Source organism: Opisthorchis viverrini (genome assembly GCF_000715545.1).
Source record: "Opisthorchis viverrini unplaced genomic scaffold opera_v5_283, whole genome shotgun sequence".
NCBI classification, from domain to species: Eukaryota; Metazoa; Platyhelminthes; class Trematoda; order Opisthorchiida; family Opisthorchiidae; genus Opisthorchis; species Opisthorchis viverrini.
The window spans coordinates 106,360-123,438 of NW_008751942.1; the positions used below are offsets into that span (position 1 = coordinate 106,360).

At 39.0% G+C, this 17,079-nt stretch overlaps 1 protein-coding gene across 1 annotated transcript; it reads left to right on the forward strand.

The window, feature by feature from the left end:
- Positions 1-2,778: 2,778 nt before the first annotated feature.
- T265_14878 (hypothetical protein) lies at positions 2,779-16,342 on the forward strand (the record flags this gene model as incomplete). Its single annotated transcript, XM_009175640.1, has 2 exons — positions 2,779-2,873; positions 16,104-16,342. 2 exons carry the CDS (start codon positions 2,787-2,789, stop codon positions 16,233-16,235), a joined length of 219 nt encoding a protein of 72 aa, XP_009173904.1.
- Between the last annotated feature and the right edge of the window lie 737 nt (positions 16,343-17,079).

Sequence of the window (17,079 nt, forward strand, 5' to 3'; positions counted from 1 at the left end):
ATTAAATCAAAGAATGATAAAATTCATCTCAGGAAACTTGGACACCGACTTCTACAAAATAGATTAAGGATATTCCACAGGCAAACATTGAACAAAAATCCCAGTCTGCTCAGGATCAAGTAATATAAACCATGAGAAATACTCGCGGCTGTAGTGGTTAACGGCCCTATGGAGTCTCTAGTGAACTGAACAAATTACTGATGTAAGCTAGATACAAGGTCACAAGGAGAAAAATACAAGTAAGTCTTGACTCACAGTTCAAAATAGGAGATTCCGTAGTTGCGTATTCCGTTGAACCACCACACCAAAAATATTTCTATCTTCCTGGTATCCCAGATCCCCGGTGGTCGAAATATTATTCCACAAGCGTGAATATATTAGTCCAGTGTTTGCAGCTGAAATGTTTGTTCACGTTTAGTGTTAGCAGCGGTCAAATATAGCCAACCGGCGGTCACAACAACAGTCACTCAGCAAAAGTCTCAAAGTCACGTTGGAGCCAAACAAACTTTTGTACAGCGATGTGACTGATAATGATGGGAAAAAAGAAGATGATACTGAGCATGAAAAAGAGCAGTTTACAAGTGCTACACGGCTTTATCAACCAGTTGAGACATGACTTGTGTATTTGCAAGTCAAATTCTGAAACACGATTTTCACAGTTATCAGGCTGTGAGGGCAGCGTGTGAAAACAGAGCCAAAAATCTTAACTTCACACTGCTGTAAATCTGAAGACCTCCTTATTATACCGTACTTTTTTATAGCGTTAAACCGTGTTTCACTCGGTGTGCGAATTTTACTCGCAAAGGCCCTGCAAGTGGAATTCCTCCCCCACCGAGGCAATTTGAAATCGTTTTGAAACCAAAATTACTAAGAAGCCATAGCCAATTAAAACACTCGTTTTTTACCTTTCCTAGTTACGCACTGTGTGACAAGCAATATTGAAAGCTATTAAATATTTACTAAACAGCATCAGATATCATCTTCTTATTAGACGTGAGAGTTGGCGCTTTTGCCTCTGAATGTTTTACAAAAATAACAGGGATAATTTTAACAATTCACGGTATTTATTCCAATATTTTCTACGTGCGATTCGACAAAGATAAAATTCCATTGGGATTTAGTTCGCCTCAGAAAGCGTAATTATAAATTTTGGATTTTCAAGCATATTTTACGATCACTGCAAAATTTTTGTGATTCACGGTCATGAAACTTTTATTAAGGGAGGAAACATATTCAGCATAAAAATATGATTGAGTTTTTTGTCCCCTCCTCGGCTTTCACTTCTACTAACTAATTTCAGTTTTTGCTAGCTTTGTCTTATTGAATTTTTGTGATGCAGAACTTAGATGAAGCTGTTTTCTGCTAGTTATTTGTTGGTCGATGAACAAACTTCAAACGTAAGAACGTCGCTGTACACTTAGATGACTTACTCAAAATTCCAAAAATTCCTTCAAAACTCATCATTCCATCATAATTCAGTTATTTTTTATCTAAAGCAATTTGATTGCTTACACTGATCAGCGGTATATGATCGTGCATCCGGCAAATTTTGGAGTAAAAATTTTGCAAGTAAGCCGTCGATGTTTTTTAAACGACGCCGGCATCAATATTTATTTTCCGGTAGAAAATACCGGCACGCAGTTTACATGTAACTAGAGGAAGAGGATGTTCTACCAAATGGAAATAAACTAAAGGTTTGGAAGCTATTTGTTTCATGGGAGGGCTTTATCAAGCCCTCAAAGCCATTCAGAAGCAGTAAAATAACCAGTCCTGTAGGCGTTGTCTGAGCCGAGTAACATTAGTGCAATTCACTAAGCTTCCTTATGGAACATATGGAACGTGATTCCAGCCTTCGGCGACAGGCAAACTCTAGCCAAATGGTTAGGACATGTTGGCGCCCTCATCGGTCCAGTAAATTTTATTTCTTAGACTTTTCACGCGATCTCTACGTAACGAAGTGTCAGGAACCGATTTGGCTCTCTTATTACAGCTAAATGTTCCTTTGAACGTTGGTAAGCATGCTATCAAGGATAAAGTATACGGCATATTGCGGTCAGATTTCCGTGAAGACCATCGGAAACATGTTCTTTTTCGAGTTTGGGATAAATAATCGGGGCACCTAAATCAAATATTTAAGTTGAGACCTTGGCGATAATGATTTGTAGAGCTGTTCAGGGTTGAAGACTTGAAATTGCTAATAAAAAACAGAATGTGACTTGGTAAAGAAACACGCTGCTATCGTGGACTTTTATTCTCGTTTTAAAAGCAGATTTCTATTTGGACGCTATAAGTTTGGTTTAATTGCCGATAACCAGCATAGTCGACTTTCTTCCTCGCTGATCTTCTAAGTGAAGTTCAAACATTTTATGTCATACTAACCACACTAAAACAGGCAATCTCCTTGTCAATGTCTGTTTCGTCTGAGTGGCCCATATTTCCCAACATCCTATTTGAGTCCTACAAAAAAATTGGGGATCGGACTGACGTTTCTATCGCTGTGTGACTAGTATTCATGTAGACTTCCTCTGTGAGTTTCATACTGTTAGTTGGATCCTGAATTCCAGGAAGACGACTCTTTGGCACCCACTGGGAGAATTGGCAATTCTGTCATGGCACCATACGTTGGAAAATATTCGGCAACATGTCTTGCAATCCAGCCTTGTCACTGGTCCTTTCAAGTGAAAGTGGAAAATTAACCAATGAGAAATGATACTAAGTAATTCAGGCTTATATAAATACCCCATGAAAATCAGATAGTATGGGTTACGAATTCACGCACGCGTGAAATGACAATGACAAAAGCGTGGTTGATTTTCAGTTTGTCTGTTGTGGCAGTCCTGTTTTCACAGCCAGCGGATGCCCTTGTTCGGTTGGTAAGTTAATTGTTCTCAGACACTTTGGTCATCTAACATGTTATTCAGCGATAATCAAGGTAATCAGTTTTCAGTTGCTTATCTTAAATGATTCAACTTTGAAGAAACGTTTACCGCCTCAATAGATGCAGTAGTTGAAGAAAAGCAGTTTCACTTTTTATTCAGAGAATTGCGGTTTCTGACAAGTGTTGATTTTGAAATAATGACTGCAGAATATATCTTGAATGTTGTGCGAGTTCGCATTCACAACTCCTGACCGAGCATCTACAAATGTAAACTTAATCCTCTAACACTTCAGTTAAGCACTGGACCAGAGGTTTGATTCACTTCTATCTTGGCGTCAGTTTTCCGACGTCAGTTTTCCAGACTTGAGCATAAAAGGACAAGGAGAACTTCCTCTTTGATCGATTTTAGTTTTTGGGATGAAACCTGGATGTTTTCCCTCAATAATCTTATACAGCTATTAGATTTCTCAATCTCCGCCATAAAACACGGACGGATAAAGAAACCTTATCCAACTTCTGAAATATTGAGTTCCGGTTGCACATCTGGACTAGCCTGCTTCACTTTAGACGAAAAACCCTCATGACAGATCGCTCTGAAACAAGGAAACCCCTCGAAAAAGACCATTTTCAGCATCTCAGCGCAAGTAGCTTGTCAAGAGCAGAATATTTAGAACTAATAACTCACTTCCTGGCATAAGCGCTGCATGGTATCCATTTTTTGCTATAAAAGTTCTGGGAAGATACGTGCTTGGGGGAAACTGTAGGACATGCTGTGAATAATATATCCCTAAGACGTTGGACAGTAGTACAGTACGGTCATTCACTTTGTTTTGTGATCTTTAATAAAGCCAAGGATCGCGATATAAGAGGACATGTAAATCTTCCCTGTTTTACCAAAACAGTCATATACTTCGTAAACTTGAGAGCGGGAGGCGTGTACAATATCGATGAACTTGACAAAACAAATCCGTTTTTGTGCGGTTAGTGAAATCGAATGTCCCATTTATATATACACTTAAAGAATAATAGAATATGTTACAGTTCGAAAATTGTCGAACTGCACAATAACTTCCGTGATTGAGATTAAGAGCAAGGTGTTCACATAATCTAAGTAAGGTCAGCCCCAATTTTTCGGAATTAGTTTACTAACTGTGTCGCATGACTTCTTAGAACCCACAAGCTTATATTTGCGGACACATATTTAGAATACTGCAAATAAGCGATACTCGTAAGACATCCTTCCAGATATCCCGTTTCGCCCAACAGAAACCACGAAAACCTTGTTTACCTCATTGTGTTGGTGAAAATATCACTCAGTATATTTTCCATTCCTTTCTCTGGAAAGAAGACGACGAATGCGGATAAGCACACATCAAAGTTTTTTGGGATCGAATACTATATCTTATGCATTTTCATTGATCAACCAGCATTACAGTATCAAGTGTCATTGCTGATTACTGTGGTCGGTACTCGTTAAAATCGCATAAAATCCAGAAAAGACAGTTAAGGGAATAAATTGTGTAAACTTTACGACCGGTATTGCAACTCGTCAACAAAGGTAAGGCATGTAGTTCATTCAGACGAAGCGGTCTACAGCTTATGCCATAAAAGTACTTAGGGGCAAGTAAGTATGTAAACATGTGGACGGACCAGTGGACAGATGGAAAGATAGGTGGCTAGGTAGGTAGGTATATTGATAAACAGATAAATATATAGAGAACGAGAGAGAGATAGGGTAACTGATTGATAGATAGAAAAAATGTAGAATAAAACAGAGCAGGTTAGAGGTCAGAACACAGTTGGGTAGAGAAACTGGTGCTCAGAGAGATCTTACTTGGTTAACTTTCAAGAAGGCATGTGAATGCCTAAATCTACCCATAAGTAAGATCAGTCTTATAATTTTTCTAGGCCACGTGGACTATTCATTGATTTCTTAAGGTTGTTTGACAACTCACCATTGCTCTGTTGCTCCTTGCATCCCATCAGTTGACGTAGTCCCTCAGTTTCCACCACCTCCATATTTTATCTGATCAACTGAATTCTTATTTTCCGGGAAAGTTTGCAAAACAAAAGTGGATTTATTTGTTTCCAGATCTTTTTGAAAGATGAGTGGTCAGTCTCCCGCAACTATCTGTGATTGACTAAATATTGAGCTGTTTTTCAAAAGATACGGAATGAATCACTGATGAAGTAAATCTACACATTTTGTGCGGCTGCTCAAAAAAGGAAGAATGAATACCAACACTGCTTGTTAGTTGTGGCCAGTAAAAGTTTTCATCAATGTGTATTCGCAAACCATATTCTCTTAATTTGAACGCCTACTTATTACCAAAGCAATTTCGCTTGGAACAACGGGAGCTCATGTTCGGGCAATATGTTTCCCCTTGGCTATTTTCTGCTTAATCGGAGTTCACAATCCACCTGCTAGCTAGAGCGGCTTGAGAAAATCAACAAGGTTTGATTCGAGATTCATCCAAATTATTGTTGATTCCAATGTAATAATCTTTTGTTTGAACAAACTGGATTATTCTACCTAGTAGAAGAGCCTCTCGGAATGTAGAGGAGATGAAATATAATTTTGTACGTTTCAGTTAAAGGTATCTGGGGGAACCATTTTTCAGATTGGAGACAGTTGCACACCCTACAAAAACCACACTCGAAGGACAGAAGAAAACATCTTTCGCCCAGATGTGGTATACAGTAGCATATTCTGCTTAGTGTATTTTGTGCTCTTGTGTCTTACTAGTTCAGGCACATTATGTACCACCAGCATGTACTTACATTGTTGGCTGTACTGTGTTTTAACGTAATGGCTTCTGCCACTCCTCGACTATTTATTATGCTAATTTTTGCACCATATCCTACTTAATCTGATACCATTTTGTAGGTTGTATCCATAACCAGAAACTTGCTTTTTAGTCAATTTTACACGAATGGTAGAAAGACAACCTTAGTGTAGAAAATCTGGTCCGTTCCAATTATTTTGACATCAACCTGCTTTCTATGAAGCACATCGGACTTTGCACATTGAACATTCAGCCGACTCTCGCATGCGGAGTCCGAAAGCTTTTTATCAGTACTAAATAATGATAGCGAAATAATCCGATTTCCAGTCCACCACAAGTGATAGGCGTAATTAGGTACGCAAAGTGTGAAAACAGTGCAGCTGATATTGCTGGAGTCACCGTTACTTACTATTACTGTGGACGATTCACAGTCCATATGTAGTCATACATAGTCAGCTGCAGACAGGTATTCTTTTGTTTCAGTAGAACATAATACTTGGAAACGGAAGTATGATCTTTTTCCGACGGGATGAATTTTGTTTGTACGGATAATGACGGCCGTAATAAACTGAACATATTCTTCATCTAGTCCGCGAAATCCAAAGCTCCCGTTTGTCTACATTGATATGTTGGTACTCAAGTAGGGTGGGCTGTTGTCTTTTTATGAGATGGAGTTCAAAATATTGGTATTTCGTGCAAAAGTATAATTATCTTGAGTTTAGGATATTTTAACGTGTGCCCGTAATTACAAATTTGACTGAAGGGAGTTTTTTCAAATGGAAATATGCTACTGCTATCTCAATGTATTTGATAAAATATATTACTAGCAATATAAGGAGGGTTTCGTGTTGTAATTAGAGTTAATCTGTGATGAGAAGCTGAGCTGCAGAGCTTTTTCATTCTGTTTGGGAATCATCATTGATTTTACTTCATAAAATATCAAAGACTTGGAAATCTAAGACCTCCCAGTCAGTAGATGACCAACAAACTAATCGGCTGATTACTGATTGATTAGTTTGCAACCAGGAATCAGCCTTTAGTCACTAAATCCAGATCGAGTGATGATGTGCCGACTGGTTGCTCCAATGACGGGTCTTGAATGGAAGGCTTGCGCGTCATGTGAATTATCCCCCTTCTGAGCTGCTTACAGACCGTTGGAAAGTAAAATATGGATAACAACACATATTTGTATATTATGTATAACGTGCAATAAAAATAGACGAAAAATATGCATAGAAGATGTACTGGTTTTTTCTTAGTGTCTTGGCCAATGGAGTATCTTCGGGTTCATCTGGAAAGTGTATGCATAGAAGAAAGGGAGACAAGTAAAGAATAGAGAATTAACTCAAAAAAACCTCAGGACGAGTAATTTTTATATAGGACAAATCATAAATTAACTTTATGGCTTTGAAAAAACTGATGAACCGGTAACAAAAACAACTAACGAGCTACAAAACTGCAGAGTTTGTCGAACAAGGCTACCGACTGAGACGCCGGAGTTCCTTGTTCGCCATCCTGTAGGTTTTAGGAGTCATCAGTGTTTCGCATGTATCCTGAGATTTCTCGTTATTGGCGTTTTTGAATGCTGTGGGTCTAGTGTGCAAGCCAAATTTCCCGTGGATATTACGGTTTTCATAACATGGTTCTGTGTGTATCTAGAGTCTAATTTTCGCTATTACTGCTTGACCACAATGTTAAATTGGACGGGACAGGTTCTGATCTCAGCTTCTTCTTCTGAATCCCCTTTTGAAAGCCTTCACTGACACACTAGTATTCCTTCAACGCAATATTTTCACAGAGCGCTTGTGGGTGTTATAGAAGTGTCTTCAGTAGTGGCAGAGAGGACGAGATCCCTTTTGTCGTCTGCGATGGACCTATCAACCAAAACAGCAGAGCTTCACTGATATATGGTGCTTAACTGCTGCAACACAATGAAAAAAGATGCTTTAGTCTGGAGCGAAAAAGTGCGGAAATGCTGGACAATTTGCCTACTAATCTCCCGGATGCTGGTCATTAGCAGGAACTCCACGTCTTCTAACAGCACTGAAGCAAGTGAATTTGTACACTTTATCGAAAAAGACTGCCACAAAGAGCCACTGAAGTTTACCAAACAATAGGTCAGAGCGAAACGAAAGACAAAGTTTGGGGTAGGAGACGTGGTCCGAGAGGATTGTTATATTGCAAAAGGAGTCAGTTGCGAAAGCCATAAGTACGGTTTCCAACTGTTTGTAAGGCTTAGACAGTAGTGCGCAAAGATTCAAGAGCACTTGATCTGACTCGTACTTCCTCATCTTGGATCGCTCTATAATAAACCGATTCCTGTGCGATTTCTTCAACAAATGTCGTCATTAGAAACAGAGGTTTCCGATACGAGATGGGGTTTAGCAGACAGGATCTGAGCAGGCAACCTTAGCCGGAAAATCAATTTCGTCTGTTTTCAAACCAATGCATTATGCGTTTTCTATACGCGAACTCTAGAATAATCTAACGCCGTCCATGCAGCCAAGCCGCCGCTAAAACGTTTTTAGATAGAAAGCGAGTAAGTACTCTTTAAAACAAGAGCAGATCCACAACTCTCTTGTTTCCTCCTTTGTATTTCCAGGGCATCGATTTGCCACAATTCGTAAGGACTAACTTTTAGACGATTGTGCAACATGCTACCTCATTATGCTACGCGTCAATGTAATTTTTTGGAATAATTGTTCCGTAAGAAAAATTAAGCGAGCATAGTGGGGTCAATGTAATAGTCTCCAAAAAATCGAAGGCAGAAAAAGGTAGATCCAAAGAACATTATTAACGCATGCAATTCAGCCCGTCAACTTACGCAGTTTTAGTTGTAGTTTAAGTCAAGTTTTTTTGGAATTAGAGGGATCAAACACGAGATGTACCTTATTCACAGTTAGGGAGATTTTCTTTCCTGATGGAATAAATCCCCGTCAAAGAATAATTTCCGAGGACTCCTTATTTTAATGCAGTTTTTTAAACAACCTAATTCCGTGTCCTGTACGTGAAACCTCCCGATATAATTTATCTCTAGGAGATGCTGGAAAGATGTTCTTCTCCCTATTGTATCATGTTTGCATGTTGTCGACTCTTACTGCTGACCGTAGAGGAAAAAAAGCATTTGTCCACCAGTCTGGGATTTTTTACTATGGTGGTCTATAGAACAGTATTTTGGGAACGGAATCTTGGCACACGGGTTGAGAAATTATACGTCTTGGTCCACAGCGCAGGTCCTCTCCACACACACACACACGGAAGGATTTTGATGTTGACAGCGGGCCCAGTAGACAATAGACAAGGAAAATGGACGCTGTCAATTAGAAAAGCTTTTAACAGATGACTAGATGAGCTAACTTAGAGTCATACTGGGCGCTGAAAATACTTATATCTTGATAACAAGTGGTGTATTTGGTGATCTGACTATTTTGATGAATGTAGGGGCCACTATAGGGAGGATGCACACTTGTTTGATTACACAGCAGAACATATTTTATATTCATTTCAAGGAAAGATAACATTTTGGCGACGGAAGATATGCTTTTTTGATACGAGTAATAACTCGGGATTGCATTTTAGTGAACATTTCTCAATTAAACTTCTGCTGGTAAATCTCGTTCTTCTGAAGTCGAGTGAACATTTTTTTCATTGACTTTCGCGCTAGACATTTTCGTTGTAGTGTTTTAAATTAGAACCCACGTATGCAATAACAGCTGGGCATGCCAGTTTTTGACTAGGAAACTGGGTGCGTAGGCTTGCGATGGAGACTCCCTTCTGTAAGTGAAGCCAGGCTGTGCTCAAGAGCCGAGAATCCTGTACACCTGATTCGTCTATATTTAGATTCACCAAACGTGAAATCCGAGAAGTCTGGAATCCACGATTTTCCGGCTAGTAGCCTGAAGAATTTACCATTCCTCCACGGTTGACATTGATCTGCTGCATATACGAACCATGCTCTGGTGGACAAGCGATAACCTAAATTTTGAGGTCTTGTAAGTCTTACGCAAATCCGTTTCTTTTACCTTGAGATAATTTTTAACTTTCTAATCTATGCATTGGCCAATGATCTTGCAGCGTTTTTATCAGAATGGGTTCCCAAGTGGCAAGGTGTTGTATTAAGTTATGAAATGGTTGTTGGACTCCGAGCAAAGTAGACAGGGATAATAACTCTCCTAAATCATTGCAAATATATTTTTACTTGATTGAACGTAAGCCCATGTCACTAAGACCCTTTACACAAGTTGCCTGGGGTCGACAATTATGCTTGTGACGTGGCGGAAACTGCCTGAGTTGTGATTTTTATAAACCATGTTACTTGGATATAGCCACCAAGAAGGCTTCGATATCTTCCTATTTCTTCCTGTGCTTCTGATGTACCAATGCGTCCGTCCAAAAACCAATAATTGGTACCAAGCTAATCTGCTCTTACATAAAGGATTGAATATGACAAATGCACCATAAACATGTGACATTCTATTGGTTGTAATGGGATCGTATGGGGTTAAACTTTATCACAGCCAACGTAGTGCTACTCGATAGATCAAGCTGCTATTCCGCGGACACTCCTTCAATACATCGAGCTGGATTATGGGAAATTATGCCTCTTTGAAGGAAACTTAAATTGGTAAATTTTTACAACTGTTGTTTTGTATAGTATATCTGTGAGTTGAGATTATATTTATTTTGCTAACGCACTAAGAAGGAATCCTGAAAACAAGGGGTTGTAAAATAATAGATTTTAGCACCAACTACCATTTTCCTTTATCAGTCAGCCCTAGGAAATTGGGTGTTTTATGAATAAAATCAACCCTTGCGAAATCGGGAAATCGGCTTCTCAAAAGTGCCACGTTAGTACTCAGTCACAGAAAATGAGCACCGAATCCATCTAAGCTTTATTTGATACTGTACAGTACGCAGGGTGCAAATCTTGTCGTATTAAGATACGACAGTGTCAACAGAGCCAGCTGGTCACTGAAACCCACATACCACTTAAGTAAATGAAACTGGCCGTCGATTCGCTAAAATGAAAGGAAACCAGCGAATTCGGTAAAATAGTTTGACTTATCTTTCCAGCTAGCAAACAAACCAACAACCAAATATATCCACAGAACAAGCCTGCTTTGAATTCAAATATGAAGATGAACTGTGCTTGTTTTTTTTGCATGATTCCCATTCGCTATGATTTAGCATCTCCCAGAGTTTAGATGAGTGCTATTACTTGAAGGAAACTTGCACAAAGATTTTTTCAAATGTCACGTACGGCACATAATGATTTAGCAATAAGAGGGTTCATTCATTTGGCCACGTTAAATTTCAGTGCGTGACAGCCAGCTTGTTGGAAGAAAAACAAAATGCGTCCGGTTTGGGTATAAAGTCTATGGAATACAAATATTCATCTGACTAGCAGTACAGATAGCAAACAAATTCTCAGGATTTTTTTCTTCAAAATATTCAGCAACAGCTCTAAGTTAGAAAACATCCATCTTAAATATACGAATGTGAAGATATCTGTTATTGAACTCCATCAGAACTCACAAGGGGATTAACTCCTTTTTACGAGGTTTGTTCTATGCCTTTTGGTTGCTGTACTTGAAGTACTGTTTAGCCCAGTATTTTCTCTTTTCTATTGTGTTGATTAGCTTGTAAATGGAATTTCGCAGTCTTATCTCGATCTAACCACGATGGATCCCTTTGTGCCATGTATCGTCCATGTTTTCCGCCTCGTTTATTTATTTAGTCACTACCACAATTTTATCCAAACCTTGTTTGTTCTGATTACATCGCTTCCGATTTATGTTGAAAATAGTCCGTTTTACTCTTTTTTTCGACTGGTTGCTTGTCTGTGTTCAGTCTTGGCAGTTTATCCTCTCTGTTGTGACTATTTCGGAACTGACCGTATCCTCTGGTAGCAAGTTCCTTTTGTTGTTCCATACAATAAATGGCTAGTTCGTTTTTTGTTTGTTTTTGGTAAGGACATTAGCTTCCTAACTGTTTTTGGATTTCTTATTGGGTATAATAGAGCAATTCGCAGTTTGGGAGCGTATTTTCAGGCGGCTGTCTTACCATGCGTGTTGCATGCTTTCATATTTTACAAATTGTATTTGGATATAGAAGCGTAACTTTTTTGCCTTGGTTTCGTGAGATTGTTTACAAAACCTAAAATCCTCGCACGATCTCCTCCAGAACAACCGTTTTTGTGAGACCTTGTATAAGTTCTCCTCTCGTTAAAAACTAAAGTTCAGGCTTGAAATATGTTTACTCACCCCGTGTCCGGATAGAGTTCCTTTCTTTACATAAATCATTGAACACAAAGTATAATGCAGCACAGTTGAATAGAATATGAGTAAGGTAAAAATTTACAACCAAAAGCTACCAACGAACTTTATCTGAAATTTTCAAAGGAGAACAAAACCAGGTTCCACCGTTTGTTCGGCCAGAAAATATAAGTATTCCAGTTTCATATACTTACACATTTCTGAAATGACTAAGAGTAATTTGCAGTCGCCTTCTGACGAGCACACATTCAGAGGATAATGCTATCGAGTCCAGGCGATAAAACAGAAGAGAACGCATTCTGCACAACACTGTTTATTAATGTATCGGTTGAAATACAATAACACTGTTCACCAGAATTTGTCTGCATCTGCTTGCCGGCAGATTACAGGAAGTGGCTTCACTTCTTCCACTATATCAAGACACATAAGGACAGCATTTCCACCAAGACAAACCCAGTTCTTTCCGTTTCAAGAACGGGAAGGAATTTGAGGTTCGCCTATGCATGATACTCGATGATACCATCTGCCAGTATGGCTAGTACGAACAAACCACAACCTATTGGCTGGTCTTTGAGCACCGCATTAAACCATACACATAAACAAGATAAACAAAACTACCTAAATCTCAACCAACGTGACTCTAACTCAATATCCAGATTGGAAAACTCAAATGCTTTGCGGGATATTTCTTTGGAAAATTCATTATCAGACGTACTCAGTGAACGCATATTGTGCGAAAAGGTGAAGTCGCATCACGGTGCAGTTTCCAGTCCGACAAAAGAATCATGTGAGAGCAACTAATTAACAACGATAGAGGAGATGGATACTGTTTGGGAACAACATAGACGCATTTAGAAGAAGAATACCACCAAGAAGAACACCGCTGAGGTTTTCCGATTAGCAGTGAAACATTTTTAATCCAGATGTAAGGTCTGGCGGAAATTGAAGAAACCAGAAAGCGCTCCCGAACCACCAGCAACTTCAACATTGTTCAAAGCAAATGACTTTTTGTTTTTACTTAACATAGAACATGTTGTGCTCCTCCTTTGAATCCACTCGCAATTTCATCAAATTGACGCCTGCAAAAGTTGATTTCCAGGTCTACGATATTGGTGGTGAGTATATTTATCGACACTATCAAATTAAGTGTAACGATTGCAACTAACCGAGCTTTTTTCACTGTCGTTGAGTGGAGGCCATCATAATGTACCTCCCACTATGTCAAACGGGCCATTTACGGTAACACATTAAAGTGGGTTTAAATTTGATTCTAAATTTTGCTCTTATTAGTATTTCAGTTTAAATTCTACTTCCTCGATCGCGCACAATTTACTCTCGCTTTGATTTCTTCTATTGCTACTCAGGTTCGGATACTTTTCGCAGATATTTTTTAAACGTAGAGTGTCTGAAACAGTGCAGCGAAGTTTGTCTTATTCTTGTGAGTCAACACTCCATGACGGTGTTCAAGGTAAAATGTGAAGTGGATACAGAATTCTGTATCAGATTGCACTAAGAGAGATACATGTCGTACAGGCAGGAGATGTTTACTACTTCCGGACAGTTCTGCGTTAGAATATTCCGGTACCTATAATGAGATTGCAGATGGCCCTTTAATGAAGAATACGATGTAAATTGTGTTTTTTAGGGGTTATTCTGCTCGTGGCCAGAAGTTTTCGAATATGCTCCATAACAAACAAAACGTCATCAAGATTAGACATTTATAAGAACATTTTTGCATTTATCTTAAAAACAGCCGGAAAAGTTGAATAACTTTGACAATGACATCATATTTTTGTTTTCTCAACTGAGTGTGGCTGAAAATTGACGCTTGTTATTAGAATCTTATTTGAAAAGTCGGAAATCTGCTTTTTTAAAATCTGTGACAGTTTCGCCAGGAACTTCATCAATCTTCATTGCGTATTAGTTACAAAATTCAAAATCTCGATGTTGACAGGGCTTGGGTACGAATAAGGCATACCTTAGTGTGCATTCTGGCATGTGACAAACATGTTAATGTGGCTTTCTCACAGAAGTATACCATTCGGATGTCAAAACAAACACCCAAGGGGGTTCCTTAAGGTTTTTGCCAATATTACAATCAGGACTAATTATTTCAGCATTTGCGTTTACTTACCTTTCGGTGTATAAATTTTCATGAAAGTTGTTGCCACATTAGTGCACATTTCTTCATCACTTTCCCTGAAATTTTCAGACTATTCGTTAGTTGTGTCCCCTACGATATGAAAGACTTGTGCGGCCTGTTAAACTTGATACTCAGGATACTTTAGATTACCAGGATTGTGGATGCGCCAGATATGGTTCTGGACCGTTCCTAAAATTTGGTATGCCTTGGTTTGACTGTTAACTAAATCGAAGATATGTTGGATGTGAAATAAATGGAAACGCTTTGAATCATTTCGTATTTGAAAAAACAGGGTCACTTTATCTAGACTGCGCGTCAAGCTCTTTTGTGCGAACGTGCTTTGTAAATAACATTCAAATAAAAATGTCTTTCTGAGTGCTAGAAGTTTTGACTTAAGTTGTGGAACAAAACCTTGACTGGGATTTTGCTGACCAATTCCTTAAAATAAAATCAATAGGCCCAGTTTCCTGGCTTGGCTGTGAACCCTGTCGAATTGGTTGTGAATCTTTTGAGAGTGCCCTGTATTCAAAGAACATCTACCCTACTGCAGTCCAGAAGAATTCAAATTTGTGAATTTAGTCCACTTTCTTAGGTTTTACTATGTGTGAAAGTTCTTACATAAAGTGAAATTTTATTGCAGGTATCGATAATTGGTGGTTTCCAGTTTTCCTAGGCTCGACTGAGTGTGGTCGTAAACGCCGGTTCAGAACTATGTGATTGAATGGTTTCTAGCTGGGAATTTTCCTGCATCAAAACTCGTGTATAAAAGTTGTTTGTGGTAGATTATGACTTGAGAAACTGTCTTAAATGGGTGTATTTGAACTTAGTTTAGAAAGCTTGTTTAACAGCACTATGAGATGAAGTGAACCTAATATTTCTCTTGTTGCTTATCCAAGGATTGGTGAAATACTAACCCTCATAGCTTTTTGGTTGTACAAGGAAGAAAGGCAACAAGTCGTCTCTAAGGCTTTACACAGTCTACTGCCAAACGCTAGACCCATCCTCATCACCGTGCTGTTTCTTCCTTAGGTTTGTTCCAATGATTAATTGGCGTACCGCAGCATCATTAACTCTGGCAAACATGAAACCGTTTGGCCAGACATAAGGCAAAGTGAACTGGAGGCTCCGATTAGTTTTTTCTCTATGCGTAGAGTAATTACACGTCAAAGTTGCAGGTCTGTCTTCGAGAACGAATCGTTTGTCCTGACTTTAGTGAAAAGTATACAGTCCACTCACGTAAATTTGTTTGTTCTTGTGAAGCCTAAAAATCTTCAGTCTCCTGACGGGTGATTTTTTATTCCAATCTGAGTTGATGCATTCGTAAAACAACCGGATGCTAGGATTTGCTAGATTGATCCATTTTTTATTTTCAGTCATTCCTTAATTTCCCAATAATCTAGTGTTTTAACTTAATGGAGCCAAAACGCGAACCTAAATATTCGTGAGTTTTTGAAATGCACACGTGTGTCATGAGGAAATTATAGAAACTCGCCTAGACCTCTGCGAACATAGAATCGGAGAGGTGTGCCAATATTGCATAGTAAGGTGGCAAGTAACGTGTGTTACACACGTTGAACCAGCGGTTGTACAGAAAAGCGCACATTTAAAAATTCCGTGGCAGTATTGCAAACACGATTCAATTTGAAAATGCGGGTGTAAATAAGTCTGAACTCCCCTTCTAGGGCGGGGTGCGCGTACCCTGTGTGTTAAATACTAGTGCCTGGGAAAGTGTCCTCCAACTTCTCTAGGCATGGTCCATGGTCACTCATTCTTTTACGAAGTCGTTTACTCCATAATTCATGCTTGCTTGGCTTGAGTGTTTTTTTCATAAGATGTTAAGGGGCCACTGCTCAAATTTGCTTTTTTTCTGCCTGCGATTATGATGATAAAGATGGACCGACAACCATCATTAGAGTAATGCCATCTTTATTTGGAAATTTCCTGAATTAAAATTCAGGATTTAAATTTACAATAGTAAATACAAAGTTGTCTAACAATATACACCATTGGCTTCCTTTCAGGCACCAGCGAATGTTGATTATGGTGACTTGCATTCAGTCAAACGGTGGATCGATTTCAAGAAGCGTGCTTGGTCGGATTTCAAAAGGAATGCAGCTTTTGGATACCCGGAGGACAGACCAGAATACGAATAACGGAGCCAGTTCCTGAAACGCTGATTTCTCCTGCTTTTTTGCTCTTACCGTGTAAAATGTGCTAAACATGGGCAACTGAAATAAACATTTGCTCGAATTTTCGGACGGAAGGGATCTTTGAGATTGAACAGTATAAGTGTATCTAAAAAAAATCCAGTCGTCTTAAATCATTAGAACCAGCTAACTATGGAGAATCAGGCATTTTTCTGTAACGTCTTGATAACGCCTTCCGTCGAGGGTGGATATGTCGCGTGAAACTTATTCAAGCCGCTTTCGTTCATTATTATTTCGCACGGTTTTTTAGGATAACCATAAAGATGGTGACGAAATAAACAATGGTGGGTAGATTTAACTCTGGATACAAAAGAAACAATGGCTTTGCGCGCCTGCCAAGGGGCTGATAAACAGAACCTCAGCTAAGCATAACGCACGTCTATCAGAGTAATAAAAAACAGAGCCGATAGGCCAAATGGTTCCTTTATTGCTGACAGATTTTGAGTGGACTACATGTGACAGGCAATGCTGGATGTGAAATTCATAATAGCTGTTTTGATGATTCGCTTCTAAAGCTCCGTTAGGACAGATGTATTCAAGCAACTACGCTCGTAACTGCCACACTCACTCCAACGTAGACAAAACTTCAAAGGGGTAAGCACAATGGATATGAGACGAGCACAATCGATCTTCGAAAGTGTGCACTGAATCGCAGTATATGGCAAAAACCGAAGTCTCAATGGAAGTGCAGCATATTTCTTTCATGATATTTATGATACTTTGAATTACCCACGGTTGTTTAGCTCAACTTGAAGAAGACACCCTGTTATGGGACATTTTGCACTTAGCA